General features: G+C 36.2%; 1 protein-coding gene across 1 annotated transcript; it reads left to right on the forward strand.

The window, feature by feature from the left end:
- Positions 1-5565: 5565 nt before the first annotated feature.
- LOC135144265 (piggyBac transposable element-derived protein 3-like) lies at positions 5566-6516 on the forward strand. Its single transcript, XM_064076243.1, has 2 exons — positions 5566-5576; positions 5871-6516. The coding sequence occupies exons 1-2, from the start codon at positions 5566-5568 to the stop codon at positions 6514-6516; spliced, it is 657 nt and encodes a 218-aa protein (XP_063932313.1).
- Positions 6517-14527: the final 8011 nt, after the last annotated feature.

Genomic DNA, 14527 nt, shown 5'->3' on the forward strand with positions numbered 1-14527 from the left:
AGACTTCAGTATTTTTAAAATGCAATTCCGGAAACTACGACGATGTTTTCAACGTATTTAGTATTGGGCGAAACCGAACCAGACGCCAGCCTTAATCGATTGCCATTAAAATTGGTATATGTAGGTAGATTGATAACTCCACATCTCTTAACAGAAGATAAAAAAAATTAGAGAAGAAGGTCGTCCTGTAATCTATATGGATGAAACTTATATCCATAGCGGTCATACTGTATCAAAAAATTGGAGTGATAACAAAAACGTTTAATAATATAATTATTATTAATGCTGGTGGATCAATGGGATTTATACCGAATTGTTTGAAAATTTTTAAATCCGGTGCAACATCAAGAGACTACCACACTGAAATGAATTGGGAAAGTTATGAGAGATGGGTTGAGATAATGTACCATATCATAGTGTGAAAATAAATCATGCACCTAACTGTAATTCTAGAAAGGCTGACATGATTGCCTGGTTGACAGAAAAGCAATTACACATTTCACCGAACATGTCGAACCCACAATTATATCAAATTATTAAAAAAGCACATCAAACAATATGAGCAATATAAATTTAATGGACTCTTAAGTGAAAATGGGCATAGCCTTCTGAGATTACCACCATATCACCTGGATTTAAATCTTATAGAAATGGTATGGTATACATAATGAAATAAGGTTGCTAAAGAAAACACAACATTTAATTTAAATGATGTGTGGAAGTTGCCAGAAAAATAATTTTCTCTACTTACAACGCAGGACTGGATAAAACGTTGTAGTCATGTGATAACTGCAGAGGAGAATTATTAACCACAAAAACTATACTGTACTAATATGAGTGTATATTAAAAATAAAATGGTTAATATAATAAATTGAGCAATAAATTTAAATAGCGATATTCTTAGCTCTAGTGAGCACAACTCCACATAAGATTAAGTTAGAATTAATGCCTACAAATAATACGTTTGATCAAACGAGGCTCTTAAAAGTAACTAAACTTAGTGACAATCATATTACGCTAACAATTATCTATAGGTAACAAAACCACGCAATGAATAAAATTAAGATGATGGTGATAGCTAATTAATCGAAAGAATTACAAGTAATGCAGATTTAATAAGAGTTAAAATAAGAAGAAAAACATTAAAATGGTTAAAACAAGAAAAACACAACGAAACGATAAGCTGAGGTCATACAGCGATAAGCGACGCACTTTAAAAACCTATTTCGTTAAACACGTGAGAAGGAAAACTGCATGCCTGACCTTATAACATGGGTAACCTTCGTCAAGGGCAACTCCACAGAATGGCCGTTGTGGAGAAGAATTCCTTCGCTCAACCTGTTCCTGGAGATGAAGTACAACTGCACGTTCCGATGAACGGGATGTAGAAAGCGCACAAAGAAGTTCAGCCCAAGAACAGAATAAGAGCTGCTTAAGAGGATCATAAAAGAGCCTTAGATGGTGGTGGCCTCGTGGTGCGGGAGAATAAGTAGAAACGCCCTAAATCCGGCTCTGCCGATATAGTACGGTAGTCTTCCAACACTATGACACCGACTACTCATACGGGGGTGAATTCCAGGGATTAATCCGACTATGCGAAAACCAAAACTATGCCCTCGAAAATTCACACACCATTCCTACCATCACTCCACCTCTAACAACAAACAACTAATGAATTCCAGACGGAAGTGGAATTTTTCCCTTGCGAGAAAGTGGGGCAACTTTGCTGATGGTGTGGGAAGCGGGAAAATATTACCTCAAAATCCCTTTAATAAAACGATACCCTTTTCAAATATTCCCTCTCCTGCATTTCCGTTATGGCGCAGCGTACGCGTTAACTGCTATAATAATAATAATAATAATAATAATATTTATTTACAACTTAATAAATCATGTACATTGTTATGTAAATGACTTACAGTTACGTCAATAAACAAGAAATAATATTTTTTAGACATTAACAGTAACAATACTGTTGTATCAAACAGAAATAGTAACAACAAACACAAATGAACAAGAAAGCTTTACTAAGCAGCAAGAAAATCGCTTATACAATAACAATTTAATCCCAGCAGGTACGATTTAACTTTAGCTTTGAACTTTAAATGGTAATTTACACAACTAGTTCGGGACAGCCTGCTTCCCGCATGAACGCTTGTTTGCGGCACGACCGAAGGGAGTGACGCATTTGCGTGAATGCGGGAAGCAGGCTCACGAACGTGTTGTGTACAATATTTTTTGCGACGAATAAACCTTTAAACTGAGGAGATTAACTGTGAGTTATTTATAAACAACGCCATTGACAGCGCCGTCAACACGTCACAATGTTGACACTACCCGAGTATTTTAAGGTTACCATGGCAACGGGAAGTTAAATGCACGTGTGCGGGAAGTTCGACCTCCCGCACTCTGGTGAATGCGCGGAAGCTATCAAAAAAGGTCATGAGTGCAAAAATATTATTTACCTCTTTTATATCAGTCGGTAATTTATTAAACATTCTACAAGAATTATATTGAAGACCTTTCTGGAAATATGTCGTATTATGTTGTCTAGGTAGCAAGTGGTCCTTGTGTCGAGTATTATAGGTGTATGAGTTTCTACTACCTTGTAAAACTTGTACGTTTTGGAAAGCATAGCAAACAACATTATAAATATACAGACTTGGTAATGTTAAAATCCTAAGTTCTTTGAAGGCTTTCCTGCAAGACTCCCTTCTTTTCAAACCAGTAATAATTCTAATGGCCCATTTTTGAATAACAAAGGCCCTTTGGGCTTTGGAAGAAAGACCCCAGTGCACGATTCCGTATTGCAAAATACTTTGAAAGCACCCGAAACAGAATATCATAACCGGGTTCAAATTGCATTGTCGCACTAGGTTACGCAAAGCATAACAAACAGTTGCTAATCTTTTGCATAGATTTTCTAAATAATACGTCCACGTCATTTGACTGTCTAGTGTCAATCCTAGTAATTTTACAGTCTGTGAGAGCTTCATATTTTGATTATTGAGCAATACATCATCGTTAAAGTTGGATTTTCCATTGAAAAAGGTGATAAGCGATGTTTTGTCTTCATTTATACATAACTTATTAGTATCAACCCGCTCACACAAATTTGAATAAATTATCTTTACTTTTTCTTCAGCGTCAGCACCTGTAAGTACAAAGTTAGTGTCATCTGCGTAAGACATTTGCATTACGTTACATTTTTTTCTTAAGTAAGATGGCAAATCATTCACATAGATGATAAATAAAGTCGGGCCCAAAATGGACCCTTGCGGAACCCCGATATCAATGGATGTAGCTTCAGAAGATGTGTCATTTACTATTAGTTTTTGTGTTCTGTTGTTAAGGTAAGATGCAACCCACTCATATGCTTTACCTCTAATACCATAACGTTGTAATTTTTGTAATAAAATTGAGTGGTGGACGCAATCAAAGGCCTTGGTAAAATCAATAAAAAGTCCTAAAGTTGTTATTTTTTTATCAACATGACAATAAACGTCGGCTAGATAATCAGCGAGGGCACTATCCAAACCACGACCTTTGGTGAAGCCGTGCTGTGCTTTGTCTAATATTTTATGTTTCATTAAAAAGTCAATTAAATATTTATTTACTATATTTTCAAATATTTTTGAGATACTTGATAATAGACTGATAGGTCTATAGTTTTCAACAGATTTACAATCACCTTTTTTAAATAGAGGTTTTACCAAAGCTTTTTTGAGACCTGTCGGAAAGTGTCCCTGTTCCAAAGATAAATTAATGACGTGACAAAGTGGTTCCGCTATTAAACATGCCACCTTTTTCAATAGATTGTTAGAGATGCTGTCTTCACCACATGCATTACTATTTTTTAGTTTAGAAATTAAACTTATAATTTCTGGTGGTGACACAGGCAAAAAATAAACAGAATCTCTTACTGACTCAATATTTATAGCAGGGTCAAATCTCATATTTATATGATTATTTAGTGATTTAACTGTTTGATTTGCAATTTGTGAAAAATATTTATTGAAACGATTAGCAGATTCTTTATCACTAAGTCTGATGCCATTTTCATAGATTTCAATTTTAGAGCTTTCGTTTTTGTCTTCAGTATATTCCTTAACCAGGGACCACATTATTTTATTTTTATTAGAGCTGTTGTTTACTCGATATTCGTTATATGTCTGTTTACTTTTTGTGATAAGATCCTGGTACTCTTGGTTGATTTTTTTGTAACTGTCCTTAAAGACTGGATACTGCCTACTTAAATCAGCAAGAAGTGATACTCTACGTTTGAATTCAAGAATTTCAGAACTTAACCATTTATTGTTAGGTTGATATGGTTTTTTACTAATCCGTTTATAAGGAAAAGCTATTTCAAAGTGTTTATCAAGTAATGACATGAATTTGTTAAAAGAGTTTTCAGCATTTAGTTCTGTTAAAATTGGTAACCATTCTTCTGCTTTAAGGCGTTCTTGAAATGTTTGAATATTGTTCTTAGAAAAATTTCTAACCAGTTTATAAGTGAAGGTCACCTCTTTTGAATCAGTGAACTCCAAATCAATTTGCTGTGCTTTATGATCTGATACACACCAATCTCGTACATATGAATTATAAGTTTTACCGTTACCCAAGGAGATCCTAACATAAATATTATCGACGCAAGTCTCACTATATTGCATACACCTAGTACCGTCAAAAATTGTAGATATAATGTTGAAGGTATTAAGCAGGCTTAGAAGATCATTTTTCTGACTGGAGTTTTCAAAAAGGTCTACATTGAAATCGCCTGCTAGGATTATATTCTTTTTGATTGAAACAGTACCTAAAACCTCGTATAAAAAATTAAGAAAACTAATAAATTCGCCTTTAGGCGGTCTGTATAGAACTATTACTACTAAACTATATTGCAAAAGTTCTATGGCGCAACATTCAACAGTATTTATAATTGATCGCATTTGAAATAAAGGTAAATTCCTGACAGGAACGCCCGATTTAACAAAAATCGCACTACCGCCATGCTTCTGTTTTTCTCTACAAAAACTAGCCGACAGTTTATAGTTACTTAATTTAATACAGTTTAGCTGCTCTTGCGATTGCCAGTGCTCTGTCACTAACAATATAAGAGGTTGCACTTCTGACAGAATAACATCTAACTTGTTTAGTTTATTATAAAGGCACTGCATATTTTGATGTATAATTGAAGACACCCTCACACTTACATTGACGTCGGTATTTTCGTTGACCTTTTCGTTAAATATTGGAGATGTTACGTTGTTTCTTTCCTCGAATTGCTCTTGTGAAAATAACGAGAGACGTAAGTGCCCACTGGCCAGATATTAGCATCCATTACATCATTAACCCATTACTGCCCACCGTATGATTTTTCATACCATATGAACGGGACTGTTTGAGGTTAGGTACTTAAAACAAAAGACAACGAACCGGCTTTTGAAATATATCAAACTCTACCTTTTTTAATGGTCTTTCGAGTGCTTATTCATTGGAGATTGTTTAAAACAAAGTTACATTATCATATTGGTTTTTGCAAAACGGTGTCCTTCATTTTTTGCAGAATGAGTAAGAGGTAAGTTTACAATTTTTTATTTTTTCTACAAGAGAAAAATCCATGCATGTTTCTTGCGATATATATAAAAAAAAGGCTGTAGATTTTGTTTATGATTTTTTTTCACATGTTTTGCATTTTTTTTTACCTAAAATTGAATTCAATAGCTTGGGTATGAAAAATCATACCTTGGGCGGTAGAAGGTAAGACAGTTTTTTTTACGGTTTATCTAGATAACGTTTTTAATTCCCTTTCATTGCTCCATAATCTTCGAGCTTATGATATAAATTGCGTTGGTACAATTCGAGCAGACAGAATTGATAAAGCGCCTCTCAAAGATCTGAAGAAAGAAAAACCTGGAAGTTCTTATGTGTTACAAGAGAAGGAAGGTAGTATTACACTGGTGAGATGGCATGATAATAATCAAGTTAATATAGCAACAAACCTAATCAACAATGACATATGCTTATCGAAGGGTTCGTGCAAGCGATGGTCTAGAAAGGATAAAAGTACAGTGTCAATTGAACAACCATCTTTGGTCAGCATATATAACCAAGGAATGGGGGGAGTTGATTTGTTTGATAAAATGACAGGCTTATATCGCATTCGCATACGTTCCAAAAAGTGGTATTGGCCATATGTAAGATTTTGTTTTAACGGAGCAGTTGTAAATATGTGGATGCTGTATAGATTTGCACATCCAAAAGTTGGTTTACTAGAATTCGTTCGCAGAATAGTTTTAGCTTTGCTTTCATCGCCTCCACATTTGGGTGGACCAAAACCAAAATGTACTAGAGCCGTTTTGCCCGAAATTAGATACGATGGCGTGGATCACCTGGTAGATAGCAACAGTACTCAACGAAAATGCGGCTTTTGTGGGAAATGTGCTAAGTTTGTATGTGTTAAGTGCAATGTAGGCCTCCATCCAGCACATTGTTTTAGAGCCTACCACACACCATAATAAATATTTTGTGAAAAAAGTAGTATTTTTTTATTAATTTTTCAATAAAAGTTTTTTACACATACACTCTTTTGACCAGCGTATGAAATATCATACGATAAAATAAACATAGTTAACAAAAAAAAAAGTTGTTTTTTTTTGCTAGTTTGTGTTTAGAAGGGCTATTGCATTAAGTTTTGCTAATTTTTATCAAAATAATAAAAAAAAAATTACTCGGGCATTAATGGGTTAAAGTTGAATAGATCTACCATAACCTTAAAAGCAGAGTAGTAATCTGGATATTTCGTGTCCAATTTTGTACACTGTACTTCCGGAAACATTGGTCTTAACAAGTTACAGATGTCTTCTGCTTTAGTTTGCGGCGCTAGTCTCGAAACATAAATAAAACCTTTTTTTGGAACCACTTGTATAGATTTTATTTCCGTTTGTTTTCCAATAATCCCCTTCTGCCTGGATATTTTCTTTGTTTCTCTCGACAGTTCTCCATGTCGTTTGATCTTCAGAAGTGTTCGTCTGCACGACAGGTACCTTCGTTCTTTTCTCCGCTACAAACTTTTGAGATGTTTCGTTATTATTGCTAACTGCAGCTGACTTTTGCTTGTTTGCGTTTTTTAGGTTAGGCGTGATTTTCTTGCTTACGTTGTTATCTTTTTCCCTATCCATGGTATCAGCCTGACTATGTTTTTTGTTGATTATCGTTTTACCGTCAAGTTTGCCTATTTGTTTATATAGTTCAAGTTGTTCCTTCAACAGGTCAATTTTCTCCCTTAACTCAGCAATAACAACATCCTTTTGCTGTAGGATATATTTAAAAATATTTAAAAACTCTAGGAAAGTCTTCCGTCAAAATTTCGTTCGTTGCATCTCGGGACATGTCATCCAAGACAAGGTCAGATGGTTTTTCACAGCAGATTAACACATCACCCACTAATTTTACATGTGGACAATTTCTTGCACAGCTAGGATGAAACACTGAGTTACAGTTTTGGCATTTGTTGCCTGTTACAACTTTAGAACGGCACTTTTTGCAGAGCTGATTCACCGAGTCTTTACTCTCGCCCGCCATCTTGCTTACGAGGCTGTCAACGTACAGGGGGGAAGTATAGTTAACCTCCGCAACAATATCTCAGCCAAAAAATACTACAATCAACTCGTGCCGAAATCACACCGTGACACTACCCCCTCCTCAAAAATAAGTAAATTTGCCTCGGCAGAGGGTTCTTGCAAAGCTATTGAAATTCACGACTCTTCATCTGTGTCCCATTGTCACAGATCAAGTATTTGGGTGTCCCATATACCAGAAAAATCCCCTCCTCAACGCAACGTGTCATAGTCTTGGCCGATCCGGCTCGGACGGCGAACAACACGACGTACTTTGTAAAATGGTCGGTTACAACCAAAACGTGGGTGTAACCCTGAGTTGATCTCGGAAACGGTCCTATGAAATCCAAGCTCACTAACTGCCACGGAGCAGTGATAGAAGGTTTACCACCCATTAGACCAGCTGGTGCTTTACGCTCAGTTTTATATCGAGCACACGTGACACAACCGTTCACGAACTTGACCACGTCCGCCTGCATCTTCGGCCAGAAATAACGATGACGTATCTTCCAATAGGTTTTGAAAATACCCACATGACCCGACGCGGGAATCTCATGATGACGTTTGAGGATACAATGATCCTTAGGGACTACCAGTTTCCAATAATCGGACTCCTTCCGTAGCTCAGGAAGACTATTCTTCCCATATTTGTACAGCCGAGAATTTTCCACTCGAAACGACGGATAACTAGCTGGACGATTCGCCACTTTATCCAACATACCAGAGTACCAACGATCTGTTGTCTGAGAATAATCATCTGTTTCGGGAATGACTGCTTCCATAGCATCAGCCATCATCAAGCGATTCGACCATAAAAGGCTAAAATGATTTGTAACGACGGTAAAATGAGTACCCTCTAGCAGTGGCGGCTGGTGCAGGAAGGGCAAACGGGCAATGCCCCACCAAAATGAAAGCACATTTTTAAATCTGAGAATTTCGCGCTATTAATTATTAAAATGCATTTAATTACGAAACCTACGAGTTGCCTATGTTCAGAACACAATCTGACATCATCTCGGCGGGGTATCATACACCTTTGCCCGTCTTGCATGTTGCCAAATTGTGAATATTTTCATTGACCCGTACTTGGCAATTTTCGCGATTATATGCACAAATGCACGATATTGCAACATCTCGGCAGGGCATAGTAATCGCTTCGTCTTAATTATGTACTGCAACTTAAGTACTTAAATGCATATACGATTGCATACACTTTTATAGATTTAGTCATCGATTTTGAAACAAAACGGTCGAGTGAAATTTGCTAACTTCGTCAGTTTTAGTTTTCTGTGCGTTTGCAGTGATTTTAAGAAACTTAAAAAACTGTGTTGTAGAGTTGTCAATAATATCAATATGAATTCGATTGAGAGAATTTTGCGGCTACAATCTGAAAATAAATTAAGCCATGATGAAAAACTATTAATAAAAAACGTTGGACCGCCAAGACCCGATTTGGACATTGCTGTGTCGTCTAAAGTTAAAGACAAACTCGTGCATCGAAAATTTAATAAGACTATGTATCAAAGTGAGTGGTGGTTATGTGGTTGCAACGCCAAAAACGACCTTTTCTGTTTTGTATGTACCCTTATGAATAACGGGATGTTGATAAAGCTTGGACTGAAACCGGAATCACGGATTTAAAACATTTGGGAGAAAAAGTAAAAAAGCATCGCTCGAGTAAAAAACACTTAAATCTCAACGTATCGTTCGCAGTCTTAGGTAAAGTAGACATAAGAAATCAGTTAAATAGTGCTTATAGAGAAAACGTCGAGAAACATAATGATCAGGTAAAACAGAATAGATACATTTTAAGTAAACTGATTGACGGTATAAAATTTTGTGGAATCTTTGAGTTGGCTTTAAGGGGGCATGATGAAACGCATGATTCTACAAATCCGGGAATTTTCAGAGGTTTAATTAATTTAATGGCAGAGCTTGACACTACATTAAAATCTCATATAGAAAAAACGAACAATCGCGTTTTTATGGGTCTTTCAAAAACCATACAAAACGAACTACTTGATTCAATTTATGCTGTTTGTATTAATTTAATCAAAGATGAAATTTTGGAAGCGGACTATATATTTATTTTAGCTGATGAAACTACAGATGTAGCTTCACAGTCGCAGCTGGTTTTTGTCGTTAGATATGAATTGAAAGGTAAAATATTTGAAAGATTTTTAGGATTCATTAATCCAACAGATCACACAGCTGATTGTATTTCTAGTATTATTTTAAATGAGCTCGAAAAACTTGAAATCAATCAAAATCCAAAAAAACTTATATCTCAGTCTTATGATGGTGCTTCGGTTATGAGTGGAAGACAAAATGGGGTACAAGCAAAAATCAAGGAACATTACCCTAAAGCTCAGTTTATTCACTGCTATGCTCACCAGTTGAATTTAATTATAGAAAAGGCGGCATCAGCACACAGCCAAGTAAGAATTTTTTTTTCAAATTTAGAATCATTTTCCTCGTTTTTTTCAAGATCTCCTAAACGTATAAAAATACTTGATGATATCGTTTCTAAAAGATTACCAAGAAATTGTCCGACTAGATGGAACTTTAAGTCACGAATAGTTAATACTGTACATAGTTTTAAAAATGATTTGATTAACTGCTTTCAAATTATAATGGAAGATAAAAATAGTGATAAATTAACAATTGCCAAGGCAAGTAGTTTACGGAAAACATTAGAAGATTATGATTTTAATTTTTGGTTATACTTCTTTCACAGAATCATGCCTAGTACCGAGATACTTTTCAACGAACTTCAAATTCGCGAAATGGACTTAATTAAACTTCAGAAAAACATTACTTCTTTTAAACTTGCCATACAACATGTAACAGATTCTATCGACTACGATTATTACCGAGAAGAAAACGAAGAGGGTGAATCTTCAAAAAAGCGGTCTCGTTTTAATGATAATAAAATTGCAATTGGTAAAGAAATTTGTGACAATATTAAATTTAGTATAAATGATCGATTTTTAGAAGCAGATTATATTACAGCAGCAAATTTGTTTCAGACTAGCTTATTTTCATATTTTCAACTAAATTTTCCATCAAAAGAAGTTGAATTATGTGCTACAAAATATGATTTAAATTTTAATGTGTTAAAAAATGAGTTAAACGTTATTTATAATCATTCCGATTTTTCGACAGCAAATGGTGCCTTAACATTCTTGAAGTTTATGTATGAAAACAATTTATTAGACGTATTTTCAGAAACAAAAAAATTATTGAAAATTATTTGCACATTACCGATGGTGACAAGTGAATGCGAACGATGTTTTTCGACGTTAAAACGTATAAAGACATTTTTACGAAATACAATGTGTCAAGAAAGATTGTGTGCCTTGGCAATGTGTTCAATAGAAAAAAAACTAGTGCAAGAAACCACCAATTTCAATGAACTAGTTATAGAACATTTTGTTCGTAACAAAGAAAGACGTATGGATTTTATATATAGAAATATTAATTTAAAAAATTGAAAAGAATTTAAAGTGGGGGATACCTATTGCATCTACTGGACACGCGATTAACAAAATTTTATTTATATTTCTTATGTCAACAAATTTAAAAGGAACTTTGAGTTTGCCCCATCACCGTTGGGGAAGTCTGGAATTAGGTCCACCTCCTCGTGGTTCCAGATGGTAAACAGAAATTATCGATTTTCAATTATCAATTTTCAATGGATAATTTCTGGCTAACGGACCTCTAACTTGACATTTTTCTAAATTTTTAATAAAAAGAAACAATAATTTTTACCTAGCATAAATTTTAAATTTAGCATAATACTGTGTATTAATTTTGCCCCCCCAACAGAAAAAGTCACGGGCCGCCACTGCCCTCTAGGTAATGACGGAGCTTCTCGACTGCCCATATTACAGCTAAGCACTCACGTTCGGTGGTAGTATAATTACGCTCGGGTCGAGACAAAGATCGAGATAAATAACAAATAGGACGCTCGCCATCAGCAATCTTCTGATAAAGAACTGCCGCAATTCCGTACGCAGATGCGTCGCACTGCAGAATAAATTCCCTATTGAAATCAGGACAACTAAGGATGGGGGCAGAAACTAAAAAGTCCTTAATGGATTGAAACGCAGCTCCACACTCCGACGACCATTGGAATTTAACATTCTTTTTCGGCAGCCTACACAACGGCTCAATAACAGATGAGAAATTCGGTACAAACTTCCGATACCAAGAGACCATCCCTATAAAGCTACGCACTTCAGTAACACTACCCGGAACAGGAATATCTACGATCGACTGGACTTTACCAGGATCAGGGGGTAACCCCAACCGATCAACCACATACCCGAGATAAGACAGCTCGGAACGACAAAATCAGCATTTATCTTCCGCTATAACAAGACCGGCTGGGTGCAGATGATCCAAAACACACTCCAACAACTTAAGGTGAGACTCAAAGTCTCCCGAAACGAGAATAATATCGTCTAAGTACACGAAAACATTGGGCTGAAGATCTGCACCCAACACGTTGTCGATAATACGTTGCCACGTGGCTGGAGCATCAGTAAGCCCAAACGGCATTCTCTTGAAATGATAAAGACCACTACCAGGAATAGTAAAAGCGCTGAACTCCCGCGACTCTGGAGTCAAACCAACCTGCCAGAACGCACTCTTGATATCGATAGAACTAATAAATATCGCGTTGCGTAACTGATCCAAAATAGACGAAATATATGAAAGAGGATATGTATCCTTTTTCGTAACAGCATTCAACTGACGATAATCCACGCAAAATTTATAAGACCCGTTCTTTTTGCGAACCAGACATACAGGCTACGACCAGGCGGAATTAGAAGACTCAATCACGTCCAGCTCCAACATTCTTTTGAGTTCTTCATCTATGATACGCTGTTTGTGCGGAGAGACGGGATAATAACGTTGTTTAATTGGCTTAGTGCCGGGCGCATCCGATAGAATCTGGCTTACGTTGTAACTTGGTTTTCAGCAGTAATTCTAACGCGCTTTTCTGCTCGAGCGACAACTTGCTTTCGTCCAGAACACTATTCAACGAAAAGGGGTCACACGGCTACTTCGAAAAATGCCAAACATTCTGCCTCAAATCCGGTACGATATTCATCACCTTCCAAAAATCTACTCCCAGAATCAACTTCTGAGGAACCGCCGGAACGACTAAAATTTCAAGGAGCCGCACGCGATCCATCAACCTCACGGTAGCGCGAACATAACCAGGACAATGAGATTTGGCACCATTTGCAATGGTGCACTGCAAATCAACAGGGTTTAGACACACTCCTGAACTCCTCAAAACTTCCCATCCTGGACCACCAAGAATAGTTCTGGAAGCTCCCGAATCTAACAACTCGCAAAAACCAACACCTTGTATCAACACGTCGAGATAGGGTCTTTAATCTCCTTTAGCGTATTGCAATAAGTACTGCAACACATAACGCCTACTGAGTTCATCTTCGTCCACCGAACCCGGAAAGAAATTTTGCTTGGTCGCTATCGGACTAGAAGGGTTGACCCTTGCGCCCGTTTCCCGAACACCCTGGACAGTTCTGTACCGTAAAACCGTGCTTACCACAACGATGACATTTTAACTTTAGTGAAGAAGGACATTCACGTGTTACGTGACCGGACTTTCCACAATTCCAGCATGCGATTGACCTAGAAGAATGCTCTACAGCACCGGACGAACACGGAACTGATTTATCTGGAAACCGAGCCTTCGAACTAGTCTTAACACCCTACCTTGCATAAAGTTCATTGTTGCATTCTTGTTCAATTTTTAATATCACATAAAGTTTTGTATAGCCGTATAATTTTTAACATTAACTGCAGTCCTGGGGATTCGACTTTAATATCACATAAACAATCCTCTTTCTCATGCAAATGTTTCGTTTGAAATGCTAACGTCATGTTAATATTTTGTTGTTCATTTTAACACCAAATCAAAGTTTGTTTATCTAATATTAAGAGCACGGTGTGGCGTAGTAAATTGTGCCTGATTCTTTCCAATGATAACTTCTAAAGTTTTGTTTAAATGTTTCTTCCTGTCTAAGGTGTACTATAATTGTCCAATGATTTGTACATGATGTAACATTTGACGTATGTAAGACTGATGTAGTACCAAACATGAATAAATTTATTTAATTATTATTTTATTATTATGCTGATGTTATATAACTATAATATAACATTATTTGTAACATCATACATAGGCCTTTTAGCTTTATGTTATACTTATAACTGCTACCATTGTGTACGGTTGTCTGGTGTCTTTGTCGGGTTTCAGAATTAAGTGATATGTTTGAGGACAAGGACCTTGTCTGTAGGCACCGAAGCAGGTATCTTCAGGAGGATAGTAAATGTAACCTGAAACCCTTTTCGTAACTACTGAACTGGTTATAAACCGACATACCTGGTCCACAATCACAGATCCAGTCATCATTTATTTGCTTCCCTGGATAAAGTAATTGGTTTTCTGGACACTTGTCTGGAGCAAACACCGGTACTCTCTCCTGAATGGTCAATTTTAGTTTGTTTTTTGAACGAGGTCACGGTACTTACATTTTTTTTATCTTCAAGGGAACCGTAGTCTTGACAATTATAGCCAAGAATGACAACGACTAATAATGAAAGAAATTTGTTCATTGCGTTTCGTTAACTCTAAAATGATAATTGCTTGAAAAATTCCAGTACTTTTAAGTTAAATATTAATATTCGGCTATGATAAAAAATCGCTTTTAAAATTTTAACGTTTACTTTTAGTGAGTGATGCCGATCGCGAATGACAATTACGCCGTTGTGCTAATTCAAAAACTACTCTAATTTTACAAGTCCTGGCGTTTTTAAGGTTCCAAAAACAATGCTCACTAAAAGTAAACGTTAAAAATTTAAGAGCGAT

This window comes from Zophobas morio, unplaced genomic scaffold (assembly GCF_036711695.1).
Source record: "Zophobas morio isolate AGI-343-1 ecotype UQ-CSIRO unplaced genomic scaffold, CSIRO_AGI_Zmor_V1 ptg000089l, whole genome shotgun sequence".
Classification (NCBI taxonomy): Eukaryota; Metazoa; Arthropoda; class Insecta; order Coleoptera; family Tenebrionidae; genus Zophobas; species Zophobas morio.